Source organism: Dermacentor andersoni, unplaced genomic scaffold (genome assembly GCF_023375885.2).
Source record: "Dermacentor andersoni unplaced genomic scaffold, qqDerAnde1_hic_scaffold ctg00000041.1, whole genome shotgun sequence".
NCBI lineage: Eukaryota > Metazoa > Arthropoda > Arachnida > Ixodida > Ixodidae > Dermacentor > Dermacentor andersoni.
Genome location: NW_027314754.1, coordinates 2,040,807 through 2,064,647, shown reverse-complemented (window position 1 = coordinate 2,064,647; position 23,841 = coordinate 2,040,807). Strand labels below are relative to the sequence as shown.

Below are 23,841 nucleotides of genomic sequence, written 5' to 3'. Positions count from 1 at the left end.
TGCTCGCAGATGCACGAGTGAAAAGTGCAAATGATGGTAATTGAACCTTATTATTGTCTTACTTGTGCATCACGCTTTATATGAGTAAGTTGCACATGAAGTTGACACTATACGAATTTTCCGAAAAATATTATAAAACATATACAAGGGAAGATACTTTGTTTTACCAAAAACGATTGCAGCTTCATTCGGTTAAACAATTCACGTATGTGATGGGTATACCTTTGGCGCTGACTTGCCCACTACGGTAGATATTTCTTCTCATGCCAATAGGATAAACGACGGCGTTTTAAGTGTTTGGATGTAGCTTAGAGCAGTCTATGCAATAGCACTACCTCAGAAGCATATGATTATGAAATATCGCAAACTGAAATGATTGAAAACGTCTTTGTTGAATACATTTACGCGAGCGAAGAATACACACTTAGGCGTCCTAACTGCTTACATGTTTTCGCTCGAAAGTTATGAACATTATTTTTTTCCTTCTAGGTACCATTCTTTCGTTTGAATATTTCATTCATAGAAGCCTTTTATTATCTACGAGAAGGCTTATACAAAATGCATTTGAGTAAGCTTTGGCATGAAGAAAAAGGCAGCTTGGGGTGAGTAATGAGTGGTCTAAATTATAAATTGAGGTGAAGAGTACTAAGGGTTTACAGCGTAGCTGTATATGGCTAGTATCCCGGGATTCTATCGCGTCCGTTGACAGAAAACTATCGTCATCAATCGTCCTATAACCCTATAAGCACTCATGGCAATAAGCACTCATGGGAATAAGCAGAATGGCCCTATAAGCACTCATAACTCGTAAGCAAGTATATATGCAATGGCTCATACCCCCGTAAAGCAAAATCTACAAGCACTCAGCAAAGTTAACAGTGCTTACATTCTTTGAAATCATACATACGATATACAGAACAGCATGTCGAAAATTGTCATCACTGACTCGTACAAACCGTAAGCAATGATTCATACTCCTGTGAGTATTCTAAAAAAATGTAACGGCTCATAGGAAGTGATTCTCTAGTTGAACGCTGGCACTGGCTCCGTCTTCGATGACTGATTTGGCAGTGCCTTTTGACTCAAATTGCAGTTTCTTTGTTACCAGTGTATTTGTGAAGGCGCTAGGACTCGCGCGATACCCAACTTTCGACGTAAGGCAAGTATTTCGCCGTTTTCTGGAACATGTTCGCCGGCGTCGGTGGGGTGGTGAGCTAAGCCTAGGCTTGCTCCGCGGCCGCCGGGATTGGGCCTGACCCCGGCATGGAAACATACGACATGGCGTCCGAGATGGAGAAGGCCACGTCTCCGACGACACCGAGCCCTGGCCCCAGCCAGATGTTCGTCGAGGTGCAAGGGGAAGAGATTTCTCCTGAGGAGTTCCACACTGGGATCGGCTGGTGGCAAGTGGGCCAGCGCATAAGAACTCCGGCGAGCGAGGGCTCCACCACTCGCAAGTCGAGGCCTAAAACAAGAGACCACTTCAACAGGAAAGTGATCGCATCGACAACAAGGGCCGCGAGAATGCCAGACGTGCTGCCGATAGAGGACACGAAAGTGATCGTGAGGCCGCGGGGAGGCCTAAACATCGCAAGAACGCAGACTGGTATCGTAGCCTCGGCCATCATGGCGGCGGTGAGGGTTTCGAGAGAAGACGGTGCGGCGGGTACCTTCTGCCCCAACCTACACCAGAATATCATAGTGGTGAGTACCCCTGATAAGGAGCGTGCTTTGTCCTATGGCAAGATTCAGGCCATTCGCATCGGGGACAAGATATACGAGGTAGGCGCGTACCAAACCACACCATATGTTACGGTCAAGGGGATCATTCGAGGCATTCCCATCGAAGATACTCCGGCGGAAATTGACCGGAACGTTGTTAACTCAAGAAATCCATTAGGAAGAGGGGTGCAAAGAATTGGCAATACGACTACCGTAATTGTAGTTTTTGAAGGCCAAAAGTTTCCAAATGATGTATGTTATGGTCCTGTGTTAACGAGGTGCAGTCTGTACTGCAAGCATTTCGATGTCAAACAGTGCGGCAAAGTAAGCCACAGAAGAGTCGTTTGTCCTAACCCCAATATAAATGTGTGCTTCGACTGTGGGGCAAATAACCCTGTCGATGGCCACGAGCGTAACCCTAAATGCAAGCTCTGTAGGGGACAGCACCTAACGGCCGACAGAGAAGGCAAGAACAAATACAAAGCTCCCTAGGTAGTAACGAAAAGGCAGTGGGAGCGCAAGATGGCAGAACAGCGCGTACAGCAACAACTAGCACCCGGAGAGCTTCCACCGTTGCTGACGTCAGCAGGCGCGAGCGGCACAGTTGGTCGCCATGAGTCACGCTCGCGTGGGGACAACAGCAGAAGTCAAAATCGAAGCATGAGCCGCCGCCGCCGATCCCAATCCAAAGACAGAGTCGGCTGGGCAGACGTAGTAAAGTCAGGGGAAGCCAAGAGAGAGCAGCAGCAACATCAACAGCAACAGCGTCAGCAGCAGTAGTCACCGCCATTGCAAGGTGGCGGAGGGAAATTTAAAGACGAAAGTGAGGCGATGAAGGTGCTAAGAGAAGCAAACGAGGCGTTGCGGAAGAACACTGAACTAGAGGCGACAGTCAATAAGATCAATAAGGAAATGACAGATATCAAGAAAATGATGGCGGTCCAGCTACAGCAGCAGCAAGCATAGCAGTTATCGCCACCGCCACAGCAGATAGCAATGACCGAGGATAAACCAGAAGTAGCGGTGAAGTCGAGGACAGAGAACGCGGCCGCGGCGGGTCCAGCACCCAAGAGAAGGGCAGCTGAAAATCTTAGAGCGTAGACTCAGCGATAGGGTAGACAACCTTGAAGATAGGCTCAACCGCTTTGAGGAGTATATTCGCACCAGGTTCACCAAGACAATCACCGACCGTTTCATAGCAATTGAGCAGGCGTGCCAGCAACTGGCTACGGCAGTGCGGAATCTGGCGACGCAAATGGCTAACTTTCAGCAAACATGGATAGGACATCAACCACAACAAACACAACAGCAGTGAAAGGCCTCCTGGTCTTGCGTTGAAATTGCAAAGGTTTTGCTGGGAAAAAGGCTGTACTTCAGCAACACTTAGAACAAGTATCAAGAAAACCAGATATCATCACGTTGCAAGAGACCCTCATTGAGGAGTTCAAGCTCTCAGGTTACCGGTCCCACGCCAGCCCGCCAAGCCTCCGGGCGGCGGCCGGCGGTCGGCAGTAACGGCAGGGGAGTTTGCACCTTGGCGAGAAAAGGCATCAGGTACGTCGAGCACGAGTTTCTGATCAAAAGCACAATCGAGCACACCATAGTAGAGGTGGTTACCGGGAAAAAGCAGAAGGACAGCTCTTTTCTGGTAAACGTCTACAGTAGCCCGTCACACGGAAAGCAGAAATTCAAAGCACTGTTTCACAAAGCATGCAACGTCGCGGGACCCGACAGCAGGCTGATAATCTGCGGGGACTTTACCGCACCGAATCAAGCCTGGGGTTACCCGAAAACATTGGCAAAGGGCAGGGACTTAATGCAAGATGCTACGGACTTGGGACTAAATCTAATCACGGACCCAGCATACCCTACAAGAAAAAACAACTCTATCACCCGAGACGCAACGCCCGATCTCACTTTCGTCAGGCGGACTTCGAATGGCGAAACACTGGGCACGAGTTTGGCAGCGACCATTAGATTGTGGAGGTCGCTGTCCCGCTCGGTGGCAAAGAGGAAGTCGGCAGCTTTCGGAAACATAGACTTACGGATTGGGGCATGTTTCCAGGGTTGTTACCCGAGGAGCAGACCGACATTACAGACATTGAGGAGTGGTAGGCCGAGATTGTAAACAGGGTAGAAAAGGCCACCAAGGAAGTCGAGATGGACGCGCGTGTCCACAGGGTCGGCAGCCGCCTGGCCCATCTCATCGCGGCCAAGCAGTCCATCCTGTCGAGGTGGAAGACGCAGAGGAAAAACAGAAAGCTACGCAACAAGGTCGCCAAACTCAACCGCGAGATCGAGTCCCACAGCAGAGTGCTATGCACTCAGCAATGGAATGAAGTTTGTAACGCAAAGGACGGCCAGATACACAGCGACAAGACTTGGAATTTGCTGAGACATCTTTTGGATGCGACAACGACCAAGTCTCACCAGCACCACATACTGGCGAAGATCATCCACAGGGCGCTGACCGAGCACGGGGAAGATGAAGTGAAGAAACGCCTCGACTACAAGTACCTAGCGGTAACTCTTACAGAAACGCACCCGGATTACCTAGGCGAAGCAAACGATTGGCTAGATCGAGACATTGAAGTATAAGTAAGGGCGGCCCTGCACGATCTCAACAGCAAGTCCACCGCTGGTCCCGACCGCGTTACGAACAGAGCGCTGAAAAATCTTTACAAAGCGGCCATCGAGAGCCTTGCGGCATACTTCAACAATTTCTGTCGAGCCGGGTCACTACCCCGGCAGTGGAAAGCAGCCAAGACCATCTTGATTCCCAAGCCGGGCAAGCCACCCAGCATTGATAACCTCCAGCCGATCTCGCTTACGTCCTGTGTGGCCAAAGCGTTGGAGCATGTACAGGTGGCACAGGTACTTGGAAGATTCGGGGCTTTGCCCAAACACCGTCATCGGGTTCCGAAACAAACTCGGAACTCAGATTGCCATGATACAACTGCAAAATGAAGTCCTCGATGGCACTACCAACACGAAAGACAAGCGAGCCATCTGGGGTTTGGACCTGCGGAGCGCTTTTGATAAAGTGAGACTCTCTGCGAGCCTGGCCCAGGTGTCACGGCTAAACATGGGCAAGAGAACATACGCATACATCAAGGATTTTTTGACGGAGCGGACCACCGAGATCGTCGCCGGTGGCCTGCGACTCCAAAAGAAGAAGCTCGGCCGTGTCGGGACCACCCCCAGGGCTCGGCCATATTGCCATTACTTTTCAACCTTGTAATGACAGGGGTGGCCGAGCGGCTCTCGCGGGTTGCGGGGGTCCGACACACAATCTATGCCGACGACATAACGCTCTGGGTCCCAGCAGGAACCGACGGACACATAGAGAGTACATTGCAAGAGGCGGTTGACGCCATCGAGGAGCAGCTGGACGTGTCTGGGCTCGCCTGCTCCCCAAGCAAGTCTGAGCTGTTGGTGATTGCGCCGAAAGGAGCAGCTAGGAATAGGAAAGGCAACGAACCTGCGATATAGCAAGAGACAGTAAAGATCAAGACGAGCGGCGGTCACACGATCCCGGATGTCGAGAAGATATCAGTGCCGGGGATGCTGATTGAGCGCAAACGTCTGAACGGCGAGACGGTCAACCGTCTCGCGGCCAAAGTCACTACGGCCATTCACCTTATCTAGAGGGTGCCACACAGAACAGCAGGCATGAAGGAAGAAAGCCTCACCCGGCTAGTGGAATCCTTCGCTATAAGCCACATTGCATACGTTGCTGCTTTTCACAACTGGAGGCAGTGCGAGCGAAATAAGATCAATGCTCTCACACACAAAGCGTACAAGGCCGCACTCGGACTTCTCGACTGCACAAGCACCGACAAGTTCCTGGCCCTGGGAGTGTATAGCACCCTGGAAGAAATCGCCGATGCGCAGAGTGCCGCTCAGTTCGCGCGGCTATCGGAAAGAAGAATGGACAGACAAGTGCTGGGTGACCTAGGCCTGGGGCCAAAGGAAGGGGGACCCGAAAATACAGAAGTGCCTGTACCGGACGCAATTAGCGGACGGCTACGGATATGTCCAGTGCCAAGGAACATGAACCCTGAGTTCCACAAAGAGCGGTGGGCAGCGAGGGCCAAGGCGCTCATCGATCTCCATGCCAAAGACAGGGGTGCCGTGTTTGTGGACGCGGCAGAGTATCCAGATGACAGAAAGGCATTCACCGCAGCAGTCGTCGGGGCATCGACTAGTGCAACGAAAACTGCGGCGAGTGTGCGGACTCGCGGGGCACATCGAGCCGAGGAGTGGCCATTGCCCTGGCCATCGCCGACCCCGAGTGCACGACTGTGCTCTGTGATTCTAGGACGGCAGTGAGAAATTACGCCAGAGCATGGGTGTGTGGTGAAGCCGCGCGTGTGTTGCGTGCGGTCGATTTCGCAAGTGAAGATTGGTGTGTGGTGATAAAGTGGTTTGCGGCGCACATGGGCAGTAATGTGTCAGATCGCGGCAACGAAAACCACAACGAGACGGCGAACGCGGCGGCGCGAGGACTAACCAACCGTGCCACTGCTACTGCGGTCGACCCGTCGTGGTGGTGGGAAACCAAGGACAGAATGAGCTCCTACAACGAAATTGTGAAGTAGTACATTCTAGAGAGAAAGACTATGCTGCCACCTCATCCGGGCTTGACCCGTAAGGAAGCGGTGTTATACCGACAACATCAGACGGGGTCGTTATAAACCCCGGTGCTAATGAGACACGTGTGTCCGATTATTTATGTTAGTGACCTGTGTTGTGTGTGCCGAAAGAAAAGAGCCACTGCAGCTCGCATCCTTTGGGGCTGTTCCAAGGACGCGCACGAAGCTGCAACGATCATAACAATCCCGCCGAGGCTCGAGGCCGCACTGAGGTGCTACGATTACGAGGTCCAAGCCCAGGCCGTCCATCAGATCTCGGCGGCCCTCGAAAGGCAACGACCGAACGAAACCGGAGGGAGGCTGCCACCCCGAAAGAGGGGCAGGCGCGGTCGACCAAAGGGAGTAGTGCGGCCATGGTCGGAGTAGAGGCGCCACACGCCGAGAAGACGTCATGGGCGCGTCATGATGACGCCTTCCCTACAGGGGAAGGCTAATCGTTCTGCAGGCATTCCTGATAAAGTTGCTTCGCTCGCTCACGGCTCATACCCCCCTGAGGCAGTGGCTACAAGAACACAGTAAAGTGCCGCAAACACTGCATGCATTTTTTTTTCGAATCACGCATACAACATACAGAACTACAAATAAACAAAGAGCAAGCTCAAAACAAAACAAGCAAATGATAAGGCTCCTCGTGATAGCAATGCTAAGCCCGATGCGCTCCCCGTACGCATTTCCCGGTCTGCGTTGCCGTTGCGCAAGCTGCCGCGATGACGGAAGTTTGCGACGTGGGGTGTGACTTACTTAGCCTCTCGTGTTTCAGATAACCAGCCTTGCAACTGATTTCAATGCTGTTGAAGCACCGCTATGGGGGGCGCCGTGCTGCCAAAATTATGGTTACACATATTGGTACCATTACACAAGATTAGCACTACTACCATTACTTCAATGCCATAAAGCATTGGCTACCAGCCACAGCATTTGTAGCAGTGGTTTTCAACACCTTCGCTGGAGATCCACTTTCTCAGGCCCGCGATTGCGAGTTTTTTATCCTTAGACAAATTGTAAACGTAAATTTCTGGCAGCCCGATACAGAATATACTAGGATATGATACAAACAAGACGATCACTGACGTGTTTGTGTATGTACCTTTTCTTGTCTTATGCGCTGCCACTATGCATGGAAGTGGCAATGACAAAGCAGCCCGTATTTGTGCGTTAACCAGAACTGGCATAGAATGTTTTTCATTTTACATCCGAATTCAACCAGACCATTGTTACGCGAAGGACGAGTCAGACTATTTACAGGTTTTATTTACAACAGCGGTTGCAGCGCTGATTGGTTAGATTCACAGCATGAGCCCAGTTCGTTCTTCCTCCTCTTTTCTCGAGTGATGGCGCCCACGCGCCTTCGTTCCAACAACCCAATACCACACGCGTGTAGGAATATAATTTTGAGTATATGGCGTTGTTTAGCCCACTGAATGGGGCAATAATCACCGTAAGTATCACGACGATGAGAGAAGTTACCACTTGGTTTTGCCATTCACGGATTATGTACAGAGGCCATGAGAAAAAGAAGAGCGAACAAACCTAATGGCGTTGTTTTGACATAGATCAATGTCATCTGTTAGATATTGTAATAGATATTCTAAATGGGTGCTGTACGTTCTAATTGAGATGTGGTGAATGGTACTGTAATCGCTTCATGTGGTGCAGAACAGTACGTCAGTGACTTCTCAAAGTTTGTAGTCTTTTGATTGGAGACGAAATCACAATAAAAACACGTGGACCCCTAATTATATTGTTTGTTAGTGTCTCACCAGGATCAAAAATGTATGTGTGAATCGCACTTATATTAATTGCGGATAAAAATTGATGAAAATACTGTCGGTGGATGACAAGCTTGCAATTATTCTGTTTAGTGTTTTGCTGAATATGTAGCATGCAGTGCAAGAGTGCAGATGCCAGAAATTCTGCCAACGCTACACGAGGCGTACCAATTTGTGAAATGTTGTTGCGCGAACTTTAGCGAAAAGCATTTAGCATTGTTCCATCGTGCCGAAGTTGCTGCCAACAGCTAGCGCTTGTAGAAAATCTGGTGAGTGTATTCTCAACAGAACTAAGTTATTTTGGAACTGCATGGAACTTTTTACAGAAATCCTCATCAGTGCTTCCGAGGCGTTATAGAATTGGCTGAAATGGCAGGTCACTGCGTTAAATAATATCATTATCATTGTCAAAGGCGTTTCGTGACATTTATAGCAGCTCAAGCTCGTTCCACCATTAGTAGTACATGGTTGGTTTTCTGAATGAAGCTGAATCTTCTGTTTTCTTTCTATTGGACATTGGGAGCCAAATGCTTAGAACGGACGAGTATGACAAAAAATGTGATATTCTGTTTTGATGAGGCAAGTTACTTCTAACATGAATCACTGAGGAGTTTGAACATGCTACTACAAAACGGAACTGCGAATTCAAGACAGTCTGCCAAGCTTCGTGCGATTCGGCTTTCCAGAAAATACCTTGCCCCAGAAACTCCTCCCGCAGTTCATACAAACATAAAAGATAAGAAAAAGCATTTTGAAGAGCGCTTGCCCTTTTACCCGCTTCCATATAGTGTCGGTGTGTGTGAGCGTTTTCCTTATTAAGAATTCACCTAGCATAATTTCGGCGCCTCCGATTCTGTATTCATTGGAGCACGAGCAATGTTTTCAGAGTATCTGAAAGGTCTTGTCAAAATCCTGTGGGGTAAGAACATGACGAGGTGTTAGGTGCTTTATTATTTACCGGAAAACTATGTGTGCAGTCACAATCATGTGATATCAGAAAACAATTTGATGACTGCATCAGGCACATGTTGGTGACTTCCGCACTGTTGCAGTCAACTACAGTTCACTGCAACAGTTATAACAAAAAAGCTGTACTTATTGGCGTTTTTGTAAGTGTTGTTGCTCATAAACTATGTTCTTATAGTTTCTTAATGTTATAGCATTTAAGGCAGTAGTTCTACGCATTTCTTAAAAAAAAATTGGCCGGCATTGTAAGTGAACACACATGTGATGTGCGACATGCGCCCAACATGGATGTCAAACTTGTATGTTTATTAAACTCAATTTTTTTGGTGAAACCTGTAAAATTATATGGCGAGCTTTTTTATAATGGTGAGCCTGAGGCATTAACGAGTTAGGTTTTCCCTTAGCGACGAACGGTGCACGCCATTTAGCTCAATACTCAATTGACAATAACTGGCTGCCTGCGAATGTTTATGAGCCAGCTGTCTCGGAAAGGACATGGGAACATTGACCAGTTTCACAGGGTTTATTTCGCAATCCTAGATATTTTATTTGTGTAGATCTTGTTGACACTAATCAATTGAAAGCTATAATTTTCTACCACAAGGCAGAACTTTTGAAGCAATCGTGGTACGCGAACCTATTGACGATTTTGTATTTCCGATTTTCTGCCTTTTCCTTCGTTATGCATGTAGTCGGGACTACAGTCCAAGAAATGTTCGCCCGTTTTCCTCCTACACTGGGAACACAACCGGTAAGCATCCAAATTTCCAAAAAGAAGGAAAGTATAAATTGCTGCGAAAAATAGTATATGCTGCCGTATCGCATAATACCTACAAACAGCACTATTCTAACTTAAAAAAAGAATAGTTTCAAACATATCCTCTGTCTCCATAAGCATGACCGAAGTTAGCTTACAACTGAACGTGTTGAGAGCTGAGCTTGCATAATAACAAGGCTAACGACTTACCGTCAGCATTTCTCCAGTGACAAGAAGATTAAAAACCTATGGCAAATATATCGCCAAGATGCTACCCTAAAGGTTAGGAGACCATCTATTCCGGAATGTCCTCAAGTGCCTAAACGCAACACTAAGTTCTGACAATCATAATAAAATTGGGCTGGTAAGTGTAGATTTTTCACACGTTAGGTGAGCTTGCCTAATACATTTACATAGCTTTGCTAGAAATGATTGCAGTTGCTTTTTAATTATTGTCGGCTTGGCAATGTTTTTAAAAAAATTCGCGTATTTTGTTATATTTATACCCATTTGCACGGTACATTTCTTCTTCTGCAGGGTCTTTGCGCAGAGAGAGCAGCAAACAGCAGCATGCACATACTATTTAATCGAACTTCGCACTGAACTATACCTAAGAAGGAAGCAAAATTCAAATGGGCCAACGTCCCTAGAAAGGACCGAAGTATTATAGACACAATATACCATGAAATCGAGTGCAGTATATACCGATAGCAAACACGCCCTAATGTATCGAGTGCTGAACAATTAAGTGATTCACGACTACATACTACCTTGTAGTATGTAGTCGCAAATCTTCGTGTACCTAGCACCTAGATATGCTTTGGAGATTCACGGACACAAAGTAGAGTAAATTTAAATAAAATATTTTAATCAATGAAGGTATCTTTGAAGAGCACAGGCTGTAATCAATGACTGTGATTGAAAGCAACTGCGCAGATTCATGAACATGTTTCAAACAACCAAAAGGCGTTCTGACATTTCTAGGTTCACCTTTACTTACTAAAGCTGTGCGAGTTGGGTGACAAATCACAAACTAAACACTGCACTACGCTTCTAAACAAGCTTGGTGTGACCTAAAATCGACTGTTGATAGTTTTTAGTGCAAACAAACGCCCGACACGAGAGAAGGCGGACAAGACACACCGGTGTGTCCTGTTTGCCTTCTCTCGTGCCATGCGTTTCTTAGCTCTAAAAACTACTTATATGCAATGTCAAATAGCCCACCAGTCTCTTTTGTTAACATCGAGATTCAAGGAAACGCTCGTGGAAGTTGTTGCTATTACTCATCTCTTTGTAGTTAAATTTATTTAGAAGGTCTTACAACTTCAACAGCGCACTTGAAGTATTTGCTTCTTTCAGAAATTCCCTACGCACTCTTCGTACCTCCATTTTATCAGCAAGGTCTTCCACGGTAAGAATTTCACGGTAAAATGTTGATGCGCGAAATTGTATTGTTGGATCCTTGTTGAGCACCGTGTATTTCGACATCAAAGCAACTTACAAAGTCACATGAAAGAAAAAAAAATGCGCAAATTCGATTAACACGTTGAAATGAAAGATGCAAGTCATTCATTTTAATTTTATTGATATATTTAAATGCGATATAGCAATATGTTGGCCCTACATTTTTTTATTTAAATGCAAAATGGTAACTATATATATATATATATATATACACACACACACACACATATATATATATATATATATATATATATATATATATATATATATATATATATATATATATATATATATATATATATATATATATATAATCGCACCAAGAGTGCGATTAAAGCGCTCGGTCATGCCATTAGTCTGCGGATGATACGCAGTAGTGGTGCGATGAATGATGTGGCATTCTTTGAGGAGAGCCTCGATGACGTCGGAGAGGAAGACGCGGCCTCGGTCACTGAGTAATTCCCTGGGAGCTCCGTGGCGAAGGATGATGTGGCGCAGGAGAAACCAGGCGACATCACGTGCAGAAGCGCTGCACAAAGGGGAAGGAAGTTTCCGCATAGCGCGTAAGATGGTCGATGGCCACGATTACCCAGCGATTGCCATCTGATGTGGTTAGCAGAGGTCCATAAATGTCGATGCCTACTCGATCAAAAGCACGTGCTGGGCAAGGCAAAGGCTGCAATGGGGTGGTTGAACGACGGCGTTGGCAAACCAGACAGGAGCGGACATAAGGATGGATGAATCGATACATCCCCCGCCAGTAGTAACGAAGGCATAGACGCGCGTATGTCTTCGGTACCCCTGCATGCGCGCACTGGGGATCGTCGTGGAACGCTGCGCAAATATCCGAACGCAGGTGTAGCGGGATGACAAGCAACCATTTGCGGCCGTCCGGGAGGTAGTTGCGACGGTACAAGAGCCCGTCGCGAATGGAGAAGTGATGTGCTTGGCGACGTAATGCGCGATTGGTAGTGGGTGTCGATGGGCTGGACAAAACACGCAGCATGGACACAATCTATGGGTCTTTCGTCTGCTCCAGAAGAATGTCCGTGGCAGCAAGGGAAGACTCGGACATTGAGGCCTTCGGGAAGCTAGCCTCGTCTGTTAGTGGCGAACGAGACAAGGCATCCGCATCCGAATGTTTTGGGCCAGAACGATGCAGCACGCGAATGTCGTACTCCTGCAGTCGAAGGGCCCATCGAGCAAGACGACCGGACGGTTTTTTTAAGGACGAGAGCCAGCACAACGAATGGTGATCAGTTATGACGTCGAACGGGCGGCCATAAAGATACGGACGGAATTTGGTTATGGGCCCAAATTATAGCCAGGCATTCTTTTTCTGTGACAGAATAGTTCGATTCGGGTTTAGTGAGTGCACGACTGGCGAAGGCAGCGACGTACTCATCGAAGCCAGCCTTTCTCTGAGCGAGAACGGCCCCAAGGCCAACGCCACTGGCATCCGTGTGTATTTCAGTTGGAGCACTTGGGTCGAAATGGCGCAGGATTGGTGGTGACGTCAAGAGACGACGCAGCTTTGTGAAGGCGGCATCGCAATCCGGTGACCAGGTTGAAAGGTTGTGGCCACCATGAAGAAGCTGCGTTAAAGGTGCTATGAGGTCGTTATGAGGTCGTTGACCATCTGAGGATTCCTTGCCAAGAGCATTTGGAAGGCGTCATCTTCTATGCCTTTCAAGATGTTCTTGACCTTGTCATCTTCGGTCATATCTGGGTCGATACGCCGGCAGATGTGAACTACATCTTCAATGTAGCTCGTAAAAGTTTCGCCCTTTTGTTGGGCACGACAGCGAAGCTGTTGTTCAGCCCGAAGTTTGCGCACAGCAGGGCGACCGAATACTTCTTGAAGTGCCGTTCGGAATGCTGTCCAGGTGGAAAAGTCAGCCTCATGGTTGCGGAACCAAGGATGGGCGACCCCGGAAAGGTAGAATGGTACGTAACCAAGCTTGTCAGCTTCAGACAATTTGTTGTGGGCACTCACTCGGTTGTATGATGAGAGCCAGTCCTCTACTTCATGATCGTCACTGCCATTGAATATGGGAGGATCCCGTTGGCGTGGCGCACCAGGACAGACGACTGGAGGCGGTGCCATGGGTGGCGCGGTAGGACTAGTCTCCTCAGGCATGGGAGATGTGACAGGGATCGTCCGGCTTCGGAGTTCCAGGTTTGCAAATAGTCCAGCACCTCCACCAAATGTCGCGAAGCACTTTGAGCAGTAAGCGTTCGCGACTAGAACGTTGGAGCAGCCAGAGGTAGTGTAGCCGACCGAGCACCGAAACAAGGTTGTTCTTTCTCGTCGTCGTTGTCTCCGTTGTCTCTCTCCTAGCCACAGCCCCACTGCTCCCTATATTACAGTACAATATATATATATTGCACGTCCGCTGCCGCCACAGTTTTTGAGTGGTGTCCCTGGCTAATACTCCCAGGGTTAGTACAAGTAGTGACACATAAATATCCCAGCAAATGGACGAGAAAACGGCTCCACGGTATAGCTCGATCGGTAGAGTATCGCACGCGTAAGGCGAACACGTGGGATCGTTCCCCACCTGCCGCAAGTAGCTTTTTAATCCACTTTCATTTCCATTATATTCCATTTATTTAATTTTATTAAGTACCAGTGATTTCCCCTGTATTGACTGCTGTGCCTTTGTTTGTTGGCTTCTTATGTTATGATCAATAAAAATTGCGACCCTCTTTCTTCTCATTCATTACATAACGACGGTCTCGAATCCGGCAACATTGATGCTTTCAGGTAGCATGTGTGGCTTTATTGACCAGTTGCCTTCACTCAAAAAAGATGACGTATTCGTGACGTCTGCAGCAGAAAGCATGTTCTACATTCAGCGCCAATGCTTGTGAGTGGTGGCGCTGTCTAACACTACTAGGGTTAGTTATAGTAGTAACACGTAAATACCCCGTAGAGCAGATGGGAAAACGGCGCTGCGATAGCTCAATTGGTAGAGCACCGAACGCGTAATGCGAAGACGGGAGCATTCCCCACCTGCGGCAAGTTGCTTTTTCATCCACTTTCGTTTCCACTAATTTATCATTTTCCTTAAGTCTATAGTTAAGTACAAGTAATTTCCCCTACGTTGTCATTGGTGTATTTTTTGGATTGACATGATATATATATATATATATACATATATATATATATATATATATATATATATATATATATATATATATATATATATATATATTGATCAAAGGTACTGTGACCATATATGTGTGTGTATCCGTTCAACTGTACAATGATGCTGTCGTCTAGCACAAAAAAGTGACACATACCATGATTTCTTCTATTTCAGCTCATTGAACTATGGGGGCATAGGCGGTACAATTGCTCACGAGCTGGCGGCTCAGTTCCTCGCAGGTAAAATCATTCTTGTTATTCTGCTCCAAATGCGATGGTACCAATGCGATCCTGCTACCAATGCGATTAGGGTCGCGTCCATCTGGTGAACGCCACATCACAATGCCAATGAGAAATATCAGGCCTTTCTTTCATATTATATGCGGTGTTACTCTTTTCATTTTTCAGATCTACCTATCATTGCCAGTAAGCCTTCGCTAGTTTCCCTGTGAACGTGCAGTTTTAGGTGAACTTGACCATGGCCCGAGGCTTCGGTGGCAATGCCGTGGCCACCGCAAGTCTCGGTGCTCACGCCTGCATCCTGCATGATGCTGTCTGCCAGCATCGTGGCTCGTAGGCTGCCATCACAAGGGGGCAGAATGTCCTGCAGCTGCTTCAGGCATGAGCTGACGAATCAGTTTTCCTAATTGAGCCAAATCTACGACACCTCCGCAATTCCAAATGTCGGTGCGCTAGCCTCCACCTTTCCTGCCGTCTTCCTTAAATTTGTTACGTCATTAAATGTTTGATTAGGATCGCGTCCTTTACTGTACGTCATTGTAAGGGTGCCGCTTTTTAAATAGGTCATTAGTTTACATAAAAATATTCGAATGTTTATATAAAACTTTCTAGCCGCTAATATACCCACAACCGTTCGGCGCTCACATAATTGGGTGACAAACTGCAGGCGATGGATATATTGCTGCTTGCGTTAAATATATATATATATATATATATATATATATATATATATATATATATATATACGGAAAAAGCTAGATAGTGAAAAGATAGTGATAGTGAAAAAAAAGATAGTGAAATATTTGAGAGTTCAGTTATTTCAAAATACTGCATGTTCAGTGCTTGAAATTGAATGTTGAGCTTCAATACTTGTGTAAATGTTCAAATCAACCTATTCATTATTAACTCATTTTAGTTTCTACCCTTCGCCCTAGATAACAGGAGAAGGTGGAACCGCACCGACAGACGATTGTTTACGAATAGAACTTCATGCTTCGAGAAACAGTACAAACCGGTCAACAGGAAGCTGCTTCTGGTGAGAACCTCACTGTATTCTTGTTGGTTAAACTTAAGCTCGTTTTACTTTTCTGATAACAATGACCCTCATGATTTAAAATTTTAGATGTCTTAATTAGCTTTTCTTTATAAGCTTACCACCCGCCGCCTCATTGCCGCCACCGCTGATGACATGACTCAGAAGAAACCGTGCCTTTATTTTAGCGCGTCTATCTTATATGTTTGTTAATCTTTATCAAAAATCTTTAATATATTATTATTTACTGCCAGTGCGTATTACCTGTAACAGTAGTCGCCACTTGAACAGCACTACTTGTAGCCCGTTTGTTCTCGACATCTCATAAGACAGCTTGTAGTTTGACGAATAAGGCAAGTTACCTCTTTATAACAGTTTATTTTCCAAGTTGCATTACAATAAGACACAGTTTAATGTTCTCCCGTTGTATGAAATTATGAAGAATCACAACGTAAAACATACTTGTTCTAGGAACTCGATGACAATTACAACGAAAATACGAGTGCTGAAGCAACCGTAAGTATTTTGTTTTTGTGCCTCTGACTTTACTATGTGTAGACTTATTGCAAACTATGCAACACGGATGCCAGAAATTTTATGAAATATGGGAACTGCAGGCACCTGCACCTGCCGTTTTAAATTGCGTAGGCAGAGCAATATCATGTATTTTTTAACGTGATGGTAGCGAGAACGGTGTGCTATGAAACAAATTTTTGGTTCCAACAAATATGAAACAAATAGGAAACATATTTATCTTCCAGTGATTATTTGTAGGTACGCTATTTCCAAAAAACCCACTGGCAATGCTTTTCCTGGTAAAATGTCTGGGGCATAGCGAGGCATGAATGAAAGTCAGCTCATAACGTGGCTCCGTAAATACTAATAACGTCATGAGCAAATCTGAAAAGAAATCCCTCATTGTAACATTGTAACTCATCACATCACTCATTGTAACAATAAGTGATGTCCAAGTACACGTCTGAGTGGTGGCTCTCACTAAAATCTTTTACGTACATCTTGAGGCCAGTGTTGTGCTGGTTGTATGCGCCTGAAATACGCGGTGGTATTTGTACACCATCTATAAGACACCTGTCGAACATCATCAAATGGTTTGACTATTTTTTTGGCTACTTTTCGCTCACAAAAAGTTTGGGTCTGGCCATTTCTCGGATACATTTTGAGATCATTTGGCTATTTTTGTTGTGATCGTCTGGCAATCCTGGCGGGAGGGAGGGAGACGGCTACTACTGCGCCAACCAGTGTGCAGTTTGCACGATCACGCGCACCGCATATAGAAATAGAGCTGCAGACGGCTCATATCTGTGTTCGCGCTGTTTTGCGGCCGGTCTTGCGTTGAAGCGATAGACCGTACGGTCACTTCGCTGACTGCTACCGCTACGCTTGCTTACACCAGCGTTTCGACAGCGACTGTCCGCGCTCATCGAATGTGATGTGGTCATGTTTGCTTCTGCTACTGACATCATGTTTGTTAATTCAGTTATCGAATGTTTTCAAGTTTATACGGCCGATAAAACTAATATCGTCGCATTGTATACATCTCCACTAGTTTGCTATCGCAATCAATCTTGATTTCTCGGACGAAACTGCGACTTCTTCAGTTGCGTTGGTCCCATGATGCTTGCTCGTAGCCACCTTACTGTGCTGCGTGCACCAATGCGTGCGGCGTCTCTTGCACAAATTCTGCGGCCGTTATAGTGTCGTTATGGAAGGTTATCATACGTGGTGCTTTGTTACTGAGTCTGAAGAATGCAAGAAAGGGGTTAATTTGCGTATAGTGACTTTCACAGATAAGCGATTTCAAGGATGTTGTGGATTTAAGTTTGACTGCTGTCAGCCACAGCGTGGATGACGCTGCTTCCGAGAAACTTGTGCATAAGGTGGCTATTTTGCTTACGTGATTGTTGCTCGCAAGCGCCAAAAGCAATTTTTGGACTACCTTGCATGCTAAAACGGTAATGCGTCTAAGGCCAAGGTAAGGTTCCACAGCGGTATTTGCGTCATCGTACAGAGGCTTCATATTGAATTCTTGTAATTACATGACGACCTGATAGCTGGTCGGCAAGCAGAGCAGCGACTCCCACCAATTGCAGAAGCAACAATCAAAAACCGCTGACAGAGCAGTGTATAAGGAACTTTCGTGTTAAGCAGCTAAAGCAATACCAGTAAATTGTTTCTGAATGAGCATATTACTTTGATCAAGAAGGAGAAGCATTCTGAGATACTAACAGATATATAATTTAAATTAAAGAAGGTTGGTGGGAACTAAGAAATTTCCACCCAAACATTTTTTTTCATGCGCATTTCTGGCTAGACTTAACACTTGTAGATCTATAATAAGAAATTTGCGAATGTATCGAAGTATCTTTAGATACAAAGGAAAAGTATCGTATCTGATACAATAATTGAGGTAGTGTCTTGTATCTGCATCTCAAATACTTGTTGCCCGAGTATCTTGTATCGTATCATGATACAAATGCAAAGTATCTTTGCCCAGCCTTGGTTACACAATGTCACTCTAAGGCACTATGAGGGTATCAATTCCAAGGCTACCAATTCAACAGCAATAATCTAAGGAAAAAAAGTGCAATATGACGGCTGACTAATGAAATAAGTTTGCACTTATTAGGGTTCAAGGATGTCACCCCTAAATCGCACCATTGTCGCAGGTGGTGGTCATGGTGTTACTGTAGTATTATTTCGTCAGGTGAGCTAATAATGATTCGTTAACAACACAGTCATCCGCAGACATGACGATATCTTAAGATACATGCATGGCTAGGTCGTTATTGTCTATTAGGAAAAGAAGAAGACCCAGAACAGAGTCTTCAGGCGCAGCTGAGGATACTAATAACGAGCTAGAGGTTGTTCGTGAATAATATTTGTGAACGGTTAGCCAAAAAGTGGGAATGCAATTTAGTACATCCGGGTGCAAGGTTATTAAGGATAATTTTGGCATTAAGCATTTCGGGGGTACTTTATCAAAAGCTTTAGCGAAGTCAAGCTTGCTCGATGATTATCACCAAATGTAAATACGGTCGCTATTCATGATCGTTCTGTGAAGAACGTGCAGCGTCATTTTTTTTTTCACACACAATATCCTAAAAAGGTGTGACTATTGTAATGATGTCAAAGGAGTAAGTACATGTGCATATTGTTTTAAGAAATGGCACGGGGTTGATTGTCAATAGGTTGGACGACGAAATCACGTGGCACAAGCAACGATTTGGAAGCGAACAGCTCGCTACCCACAATAAAAAAGAAAAAAAAAGACAAAGAAGGCTGCGCTGGCCGTTAACTAAGATGCTGATTATATGTAAGGTAAATCGGAGACCTTGAAAGTGCACAAAAAACAACAAGAACAACAACAACATCATAGTGGTATGAAACTTGAATGCATCATGTTCTGAGGTAGCTGTTATGGCACCAGTGAAACTAGCCACTTCACGAATATCTGTATTTTTTCTATCAATAAATCTGGAGTATGGAATCACTGTATGCGGCAATCTGCTGTGATATAGACGCATTGGTTTTGAAATTTGCAATGCAATACATTGCCGCTACGAATGGCCACTGACACGACGTCAAACTTTTTCCATAATGGAACGACCACAAAAGAGCGCAACTTCACACATCCCTCTTAAATTGCACGGAATAAACCACCGAGGGCTTGCCTGACCACATAGCCTACTTGATCGATCGGCGTTAATGACTATTCGGTAGAGCAATCTAATTTTGCACTTGGTGGTGAAAGCTGGCAAAATGCTGGCGCGTGCTGCAGCGTCTTTCTTCTCTTTGAAATCGCCACGAATATAAGGAAATGCGGAAAGCATGGATCTTGGGGTTTAAGCCTACGCTACTGAGTCGCTGCTTTTTCTTGGCGTTTGAAAAGGTATAAATATGTTTTTGGAAATCGCTATTTCGCTATTTCCTTCGCGCTTGACGAGGACGTCGAGGAAAGCAAGCAGGCGCTGCTGCTCCTCCTCTAGGGTAAACTTTGTTGCCTCGTTCATGCTGTTCAAGCGTGCTGTGAACGCAGTCCATGCCTCCTTCTTGACTACTCTGAAGCAATCGTCTATGTATAATGGAAATGTTTTGGCGCAGGGCTGAACGAATTGAGCCTGCGCTATTCAAACCGTTCCATCTTAAGGATTGCTGACGTGACCAATATGGCAACACCCATTGCTCTCCCGTGTACCTGCTTGCCTTTAATAGAAAATAATGAAAAGTACCCGTCAGGTGTCTTCTTTGACTTCAGTAAAGCTTTCGATTTCGTTGACCATCATATCGTATTCCTGAAATTAAGCAACTGCGGAATTCGTGGCGTTGTCCTGGGCTTAATTAGAAGCTACTTAGTATCAAGATATAAAGTTGTTAGCATAGACAATTAAGTGGCCCAGTACCTTATCGCAAAAAGAGTATTTCAACAGAGCTATATATAAGGTCCAGTGCATTTCCATCTACATGTATATATATATATATATATATATATATATATATATATATATATATATATATATATATATATATATATATATATATAGATATTGCTACGGAACAGTGTTTATAATGACGAAGAGGCGAGCAGTAAGAAGACGACGATGACGATTGGAGGCTAGCGCGGGCTGTTGCCTCCTGACCAAGTGCGGCGTATTCCCTTGTATATATACTTGTATATAGCTTTTCGTCTGCGTCTTGCTACGTAACATATCTGGTGGAGGTGGACGTTCCCTGTACCTCGTCACGGAGCTTCGCAGTGGATGGTACGTCGAGCCTTCCTTCAGGGCTCCCGGCCACGACAACTCCACTCCGCCGGCTCCGACACCTGCTGCCACTTCGACGACCTACATCACTCTCCCCGCTCCCCGTGACCCTGGCGTATTCTCGGGCAAGGATTGGGAAGACGTCGATGACTGGATCAGCCTGTACGAACACGTTAGCCGCAATAACCGGTGGGAGCCTTCTATCATGCTTGCCAACGTAGTCTTTTACCTCGGTGGCACACTTCAAGTTTGGTTTCGGACGCACGAAGATGAGCTCACCAGTTGGGATTCGCTTAAGCAAAAGCTCCGAGACTTGTTCGGTGTGAAGTTGTTAGGACCGTCACGTTGCAAAGCGTGTGACGGGAGGAAGATGGAGGAGACGGTGCATGATGAGCAAACACACGACAATTATATTAGACGGCACGTAGACAAGAAAAATATCTTAAGCTAGACCCACACATACAAGGTTGTTCGCAAATAGGAAAAATATAGTCTCACGAGGTTGCGGATAAGTCCGGAGTGTGGTGAGACGTAGAGTCCTTGAGGTGGAACACTTGTTCGTCGAGTGATGACCGGCGCGGAATAGCAGACGCAGCAGCACGGGGCAGGAAAAGGTGGACGGCCCACAGCTCGGTAGACGAGAACAGGCCACTCGGTCGCCCGGCCACCCGAACCTCGCGCGTAGAAGCGGGTTCCACGATGCCGGCAGGCCGACCTGAGGCCTCGTGCAAGGCAACGACCCGAGGCGCTCCTCGTCTCGACGACGGACGCTCGCTCTCCCGAACCTCGCGCGTAGATGCGGGTTCGAGGCTGCAGCAGGCCGTTCCGGGGTCTCGTGCCGTACAACGACCCGAGGCGTTCCCTGTCCCGAAGACGGACGCCCGGTCAAGTGAACCTCACCGGTAGATGTGGGTTCCGTAGGCCCGGTGGCCCTAGTCGTGCCGGCGTTCCAACCATCTCCGTTGCGCGAGCCCCTTTTCATGCGCTGCACGAGCCTCCCTCGTCTTTCTTTTCCTCTTGTTGAGGTCGGCCGCAATGTCGTCTGCTCTTGCGCTTGGTACTTTGTGAACACTTCTTCACAATCACCCCCTACTTAAGAAAGTTCTTTCGTTCAAAGAACTTCAGTATACTCGCTGTCTGCTGGTCCACCGTAGCACACGCGCACCACAAGAGTATTGCCACTGCACCACAGTTCCGAGCACCGCACACTCGGTACGTTTGAGTACACATAAAAAATACCACAGTGCTACAGTTCCGAGCAACGCACACTCGGTATGTAAGAGTACACAGAAAAATTACCACAGCACTACACTGTCGAGCACCGCACACTCGGTATGTAAGGGTACCCATAAAAATTACTACAACACTGGAGTTCCGAACACCGCACACTCGGCATGATGACAACATTAAGAAGACAGAACACCACGATATAAGGTGAAAACAAAAACCCACAAAACTAACATGCCAGGAAATGTTTGTTGTTCGACATTAAAGTCACACCAGTTTAACGTTCGTGCTTTTAAAATACCATGTTTCCGCAGACACACTCTTTTATGTGCTTGGCAACCGGCTCATATAGTCTGCGCCTACATTCTCGCTGCCTTTAATATACTCAACCGAGAAGTCATACTCCATAAGTATGAGGCTCCAACGTAAAACACGGCTGTTGATGTGCTTGGCCGACTTGATGTAAACAAGGGGCTTATGGTCGCTCTGTAATATGAACGTGCGTCCAAACAAGTAGATGTGGAACTTTTGGACGGCCCACGTAAGAGCTAGGGCTTCTCGCTCAACTGTTGAATATGCAATTTCTCGTGGTTGTAGTCGGCGGCTTGCATATGACACCGGGTGCAGAATTCCTTCATGGCGCTACATAAGTATGGCACCTATACTTGTTGATGATGCGTCGGTGCGGAGTACGAAAGGCTTGGAAAAATCTGGTGCTCTCAATATAGGTGGTGTAGACAGGAGGATCTTGAGTTCATCAAAGGCTTTCTGTTCACGTTCTCCCCAAACTACTTTATTAGGGCCTCTTTTCTTGGTCAGTTCAGTGAGCGGGTAGGTTACTTCGGAATAATTGTGGACGAAGTCTCGGTAATACCCCGTAAGTCCGAGAAACGAGCGTACTTCTTTTTTCGTCTGTGGACGCTTCGCAGCCTGTATTTTGTCTAGTGTTTCGACCTGCGGTTGCATGACACCGTTTCCAACAAGGTGGCCGAGGAATTTCACTGATCTTTGACCAATTTCACTTTTTGTTGGACGAATTGTCAACCCAGATTCTCTCACTCGTTGTAGAAATGACTCAATTGTACCCACGTGTTCGTCCCACGTTTCAGTGGCAATGAGCACGTCATCGAAGTAGTAGTAAATATGTGGTATGTCTGCTACTACTTTTCTCATGAGGCGGTTGAAAACAGCTGGTGCTGTTTTAATGCCAAACGGCATGAAGCGGAACTGATATAGGCCTGATGCCGTAGCAAAAGCTGTCATTGGTTTCGACTCTTCATCCATGGGCACCTGCCAGTAACCCTTAGAAAAGTCAAACTTTGAAAAATACTGTGCGTTCCCCAGTCTCCCAAAGATAATATCCACCCGAGGTATAGGCTCGTTGTCATTGACCAGTATCTTGTTGAGTTGCCTGAAATCAATGCATAGACGCATCGTCCCGTCTCTTTTCTTCACGATAACTATAGGTGATTGGTAGGCGGACTCAGATGGTTCTATGATGCCTTGTCGTAGCATTTCTCCAATTTCTTTTTGTACCGCTTCTTGGGTAGCAAATGGTATTGGATAGGGCCGCATGTTTACGGGTGTATTCGTGGTAAGTTTCAGCTTACACTGGACGAGATGTGTCTTGCCGGGAACCTCGGTGAATACATTCTCGTATATACTCAGTAGACCCGTGACTTGAGCGCGCTGGTCAGGAGAGAGCGATCCCGATAGACTCACGTCGGCCACCGATTCTTTTCCTTGAAATGGTACACATGGTAGATCGTCATTTTCGGTATCATCAGTGTGACAAGCGGCTGACGCTTGCGGTAATGGCGGTGATATAGGTGGCCGTTCCTCATACTTTTTCAGTAGATTTATATGGAACAGTGTCGTCCTTGTCCCGAGGTCAATAACGTAATCGACGTCATTTCTCCTCTCAAGTACAGTGAATGGCCCTTTCCACGTAAGAATCAATTTGTTGTTGTCCGAAGGTAGCAGTAGCAAAACCTTGTCGCCAACAGCTAAATGACGTGGTCTGGCCTTCCGGTCGTAGTGTTTCTTCTGTAAAAGTTTTGCTTTTTGAAGCTCCTC

The 23,841-nt window shown here is 46.3% G+C and overlaps 1 protein-coding gene across 1 annotated transcript in view; it reads left to right on the top strand.

Moving 5' to 3' along the window:
• The first annotated feature begins 525 nt into the window (after positions 1-525).
• LOC126518288 (neprilysin-1-like) overlaps positions 526-23,841 on the top strand; it is a 69,570-nt gene continuing 46,254 nt past the window's right edge. The window contains exons 1-6 of the mRNA XM_072285760.1: positions 526-602; positions 9,805-9,863; positions 11,229-11,280; positions 14,660-14,724; positions 15,660-15,760; positions 16,229-16,273. Of these exons, the coding sequence (XP_072141861.1) occupies positions 559-602; positions 9,805-9,863; positions 11,229-11,280; positions 14,660-14,724; positions 15,660-15,760; positions 16,229-16,273 (366 nt within the window). The 5' untranslated portion in view covers positions 526-558. The remainder of the gene's footprint in view (positions 603-9,804; positions 9,864-11,228; positions 11,281-14,659; positions 14,725-15,659; positions 15,761-16,228; positions 16,274-23,841) is intronic.